The sequence below is a fragment of the Cucumis sativus genome, chromosome 2 (assembly GCF_000004075.3).
Source record: "Cucumis sativus cultivar 9930 chromosome 2, Cucumber_9930_V3, whole genome shotgun sequence".
Classification (NCBI taxonomy): domain Eukaryota; kingdom Viridiplantae; phylum Streptophyta; class Magnoliopsida; order Cucurbitales; family Cucurbitaceae; genus Cucumis; species Cucumis sativus.
Genome location: NC_026656.2, coordinates 3,417,558 through 3,422,351, shown reverse-complemented (window position 1 = coordinate 3,422,351; position 4,794 = coordinate 3,417,558). Strand labels below are relative to the sequence as shown.

Here is a 4,794-nt window from a genome sequence, read left to right as displayed (position 1 = left end):
GAATTGGCTTCCTCCTTGTGGATAAGTCTTTTAGACTGAAACAAAAAAGCCGATAGAGGTAGCGATGGAGCCGCCGGCTCCGACGAAGAGAGGAGGCAGAGCCGATATTGGCGAAAGAGAGATCTGCATCTTCCTGGAAGCTCGGAATCTGGAAAAACATTGGTTTCAAATTTCTCTACGAAATTGCACATCGTCAATTTTTCAAAAGGTTCTACGTACGACGGGCTCATTGACTCCCAATTTTTGTGGTCAGTCCACACAGTGGGGAAATTTCAAGTAAAGTAAGACAACTCTCTACACACCAATCATTTCCTCTCCATTTCCTCGAAATAAACCCTAATTCTTTTTATTCATTGTGGGTTCTTTTCCTCCTTTTTACAGTTTAATGTAATTGTTTAATTGAATGTGGGGACAATGAGATCAGTTTTGTCCATTTCATGTAATTCTTTTTTGTCTCGCTTTCAAACATCTTTATGTTTTTTTCTGTCTCCGTTCGTCGTTTTAATGTGGGTCGTGTCGTTCTCGAGGAAAATGGTTCACCCATTAATCTTCTGAGTACGGTTTTTTAATTGACTGTGAATTTTCCCAGAAATTTGAAGGTAGTTTCAGCTACTCGATGTTTAGAGGCTGAACTTTTCTCTGTAATTTCTGTGCTTCTTCTTGATTAATCGGCCATGTTCGTTTATTTCTCTTTCATAATTCACTCCCTAGTCATTGTCAGATAAGAACACGTAATGGGTAGTGGTTGATATTTTCTTTGGATTGTTTCTTCTAATAGACAAAGGACATGGCAGTTTTTTTAGTTATCCAAAGCTTAGAGAATTTCTACCAACTTTCCATGACAAAATCTAGGTAATGTCAGGCTCTTCCCTAGAAATGATGTTTGATGATCTCAATATTTATTTTACAATATAAAATTGACTTCAACTATTAACGCGTCTCTTTTGAAGTTGAATGGAAGCTTCCTCCTCCCTTCCAAAATCAATCTATTCTCAGTGTCCATTTCCTTATAAATATTGATATCGAGAGTAATTCGTTAGAGATTGTGATTATCTCGACTTAATTTCTCGGTATTTGATGGTACAGAAGAGGCCTTTTCATGTCTACGGTGGTGAGTTTGGAACTTCGAATCAAGTGCCAAAGCGAATGAACATGTTCCAGAAGTGAGTTAGATATAGATAGTCCAAGAACCGTTGGTTTTCCGTACATAGATTTGTTTATGTTCTTACATGTGGCTTTCATTTGTGTTTCTGCAGTGCTCTTGGGGAGGATAGCCCGTTTGCTTTTCTCGAACCCCTGATTCGGAAAGTGGTAAGACAACGGGGCTTTTATGTTTGGTTATAATTGAACTGAATCAATTACATTTGATTTTAGAATTTACTTTGGCTACCTTGTTTCTTTTTAGCTTTTGCCTTTTAGGTTTGCAATTGAAACTGCAGTCGTTTTAGATAAAAGGAAACTATTCTGATGCCTTGATGGAAAACACTTCTATTATATTTATTTTATTATTATTTCAATATTTGGCTACAGATCATTGTGTCTTTTCTCTATTTTTTTTTTTGTCTCCCATCAAGTTAAAGAGTTTCTTTTTGGTTAAAAAAAAATATCCCTTGGGCACTTGAGATAGTGTAGGAAGTTGCACCAATTTACGGGCCACCTAATCTTCAACGCCACTTCAAAATATAAATTTCAAATTTGGGGATAAGATATTAACATCTATTTAACAAGGATAAATATATGGCGATGTGGCTTATACTGTCATGCTAAAATGTTCAGCAAGCTGCAGCCTTAGTTAGTGGCAAACTTTTGATTTCGTTCTTCTTCTTCTTTTTTGAGGAGGAAACATGAGAGCAAAACTTTGATTTCAGACGTTTGATATTCTATTCTATGTTTTTTTTTTTGTTTTTGGTTATTAGGTAAGAGAAGAGACAGAAGGTGCCATTTCCAAATTTTTCCCCTCGTCTTCAAGGTATATTCTTTACGTCTTTACCCTGTCATTACTCTATTTTTCTGATCGAACTCTTATAATCCGACTCTCCTCCTTTTAATGCTTTTATCCTCTAAGTTTGTCTGCATGAAGTCCAGGATTGCTCTTTTGATTTTCTGTCGATACGAGTGGTTTATCAATTAGTAAAATTCGTTTGCGTTTGTTGACCTGCATTTTTTAATGTATGATAATTCACCAATCATTATATTTGTTCTCTCCCCTTGTGCTCCATCTGATCTTAGCTTCCCTTTTGGTTCTCCAGCAGCTCAGTTAGTGAATCTGAAACAACAACAGCGGGATATAGTCTGCAGCTTCTGTTTGAAAGCAAATTGCCTGACGGAATATTCACTAACAATCCGCTGAAAGCTGAGGGCGGAAAACCATTGAAAATTCAGCTATGCCATGCCAATTCCAAGACTATTGTGAAATCGGGTCCACTGTCATCGGCCAAGGTTGATATTGTTGTCATCCATGGGTTATTTTCCAGAGGTAGAGAGGACTGGACTGAGGAGAAGTTCAATGCCAACATTTTAAGTGAAAGAGATGGCAAAAGACCTTTATTAGCAGGACCCCAGAGTGTCGTCTTGAAAAACGGGGTTGGATTAATCAGTGATCTTAGCATCACTGATAATTCCAGCTGGATACCGAACAAGAAGTTCATATTGGGAGCTAAAATTTCACAAAAGAATTCTGGAGAAGAAAGAGTTAAGCCAGCCATAAGCTGTCCTTTTTCTGTCAAAGACAGCCGTGGAGAGGGTAAGTTGTGATAACCCAACATTTAGAACGAACACCACTTTCTTCTTGTGCCTTATTCACCTATGACTTTTTCTGGGTACCGAATTCTGATAAATCATAGTTTTGTTTTACAGCTTAAAGCTTGTAACTGATTAGTTACTTTTCAGGGTATACAAAGCGTTATCCTCCTAGCTTGCAAGATGAAGTATGGCGTTTGGAGAAAATACGAAAAGATGGTAAATTCCATGAACAGCTTTCTTCGCATGGAATTCTCACGGTCCATGACTTTCTCTTGTTGAATGAAACAAATCAACCCGAGTTGCGCCGTGTAAGATATTTTCTCTGGTTGTGACTGTTAACTATAGTTCTGCATCGTCTATGTTTAGTTGTTCCTTTTCATTTGTTTCTTTCATCCATCTGACTGATTCTGAAAAGAATAATCTCATAACTCACACTTAGTTTTTTGACAACGACATTGCAGATACTTGAACGAATGTCAGATAAGATATGGCGAAAAGTTTTGGGTCATGCAAAAACTTGCACTATGGATGATTGCACGGTTCCTAGATGCTCACTTGGATGGAATGGGGTAATTATTTTGTTCAACTCCATCTCAAAAGTTGTCATATTTCTGCTAATGAGTAAATTATGACTTATTCTTCTGTATTGAAGGAGAAGCAAACATATGGAAAAAGGAATCATGATCTTTATCATCTTACAATAATGTTTCACTTAAATATTTGACCTGGAACTTAGTAGCTGTCATTTTCATCGCAGGGATTGGTTGGAGATCTGGATAAGCCAATATATCTGAACAGGTTTGATGAGCAACCAACCCCTAAACTGTCGTTGACTTACCAGGAAGCTGGTCCTTCATCTATATCTTCAACTTTAGGATCGCAACCTCTGGGACCTGGTATCGCACTTTCACAAGGTATAATAACTGTCATGAACAATATACATCATATTCTTTGTTCTTTCAATGTTTGGTTTGATGATCTTCCTACTCCGCATAAATAATGTACACGACCAAAGTAAATTTTCTCTTTTTTTTGGAAAGTAAATGATAACAAAAGGGGTCAAAAGCCTTTAGTCCAAGCGGTTCTACATGCTTCTATCCATCTAATGGAATCTGTGCTTGAACCATCGGTTTGATCTGGTTAGATTTCTAGGTTGTTCAGCGTTTCAGCATGGAAAATTCAGGTTCCCTAATTAGTTGCCTTGTGTCGTTTCCTTCTTGGTTATGGCACGTGATTGTATTCGTTAATGAGTCTCTGAGTGTAAACCACTCATGTTTTGAGTTCAAATATCTTTCCTGTCTTGTACAGAATTTATAAATCTCTAAAGCAAATCAATTCTATTTTCTGAGCAGAAAACCTGCAAATCTGTGCTCCAAATACTTACAACAGCGAAGAAGATGGAGCACGACCTCCAATTTTCCAAATCTGTTACAATCACACAAATCAAACTTTTTCTCAAACACTGCAGCCTGATTACACTGAGGAAGAGTGTTCTTTTCTGCCACACTCTCCAATTTACTTCACTCCAGCACCAAGCGAGCATGGATATGATTTGCTTCCTTCTTCGAGTTATACAGCAGAGACTGGGGGGAGTAGAATTTTCCCTTATCCGGATCTCGGGGCTAATATCTTAAATGGAGCAGATTAAGTTTCAAGTTGTTCTATTGAAGTATATCAGTTGGATCTTCAAACCAGAATGGCAAAGCCATTCCAGTTCAGATACCGCTCACTGTGCTTGATTCTGGAAGTGTCAAGCAACATCCTTTGTGGTCTTAACGTCAAGTTACTACACACCCAAGGAGAAAAGTTTCTGCTAAATTTGCAGGTCGTTAATCTGTTAAAGATTTTTTCTTTCTTTCTTTTTGGTAGATACCTCTCATGTGTTTTCCTGCAATATTTTTGCTTTCCCTTGGGGCCAATGTGTAGCAACTACCAAATAGTCTTTGTAAAGAGTCTGTTTTTCCTCGTTTTATCTTTGTTTCAGATCTGCAAGTTGTAATTGTTGTTAACTTACAATCAATTAGAAAGGGAAAGATTTTTCTTCGCAATAAA

At 37.4% G+C, this 4,794-nt stretch overlaps 1 protein-coding gene across 6 annotated transcripts; it reads left to right on the top strand.

Annotated features, from left to right (window-relative positions):
- On the top strand, window positions 1-4,794 carry LOC101207106 (protein SAR DEFICIENT 1). 6 transcript variants are annotated; one of them, XM_031880910.1, is made up of 10 exons: window positions 1-281; window positions 779-852; window positions 1,087-1,163; window positions 1,257-1,311; window positions 1,917-1,969; window positions 2,250-2,743; window positions 2,890-3,050; window positions 3,204-3,311; window positions 3,500-3,656; window positions 4,095-4,794. In XM_031880910.1, exons 3-10 carry the CDS (start codon window positions 1,147-1,149, stop codon window positions 4,388-4,390), a joined length of 1,341 nt encoding a protein of 446 aa, XP_031736770.1. In that variant the 5' UTR covers window positions 1-281; window positions 779-852; window positions 1,087-1,146; the 3' UTR covers window positions 4,391-4,794. The 6 variants fall into 6 exon arrangements, with proteins under 6 accessions (XP_031736770.1, XP_011648852.1, XP_031736772.1 ...); XM_011650550.2 differs by lacking the exon at window positions 779-852; XM_031880912.1 differs by lacking the exons at window positions 1-281; window positions 779-852 and adding an exon at window positions 333-599.

Excerpts from the sequence above, each read along its gene's own strand:
- LOC101207106 (XM_011650548.2), top strand. The coding sequence starts at position 1,078 with ATGGTACAGAAGAGGCCTTTTCATGTCTACGGTGGTGAGTTTGGAACT. Across the intron at positions 1,970-2,249 it reads TTTTTCCCCTCGTCTTCAAG|CAGCTCAGTTAGTGAATCTG; the intron begins GTATATTCTTTA and ends TTGGTTCTCCAG. Across the intron at positions 3,051-3,203 it reads ATCAACCCGAGTTGCGCCGT|ATACTTGAACGAATGTCAGA; the intron begins GTAAGATATTTT and ends ACGACATTGCAG.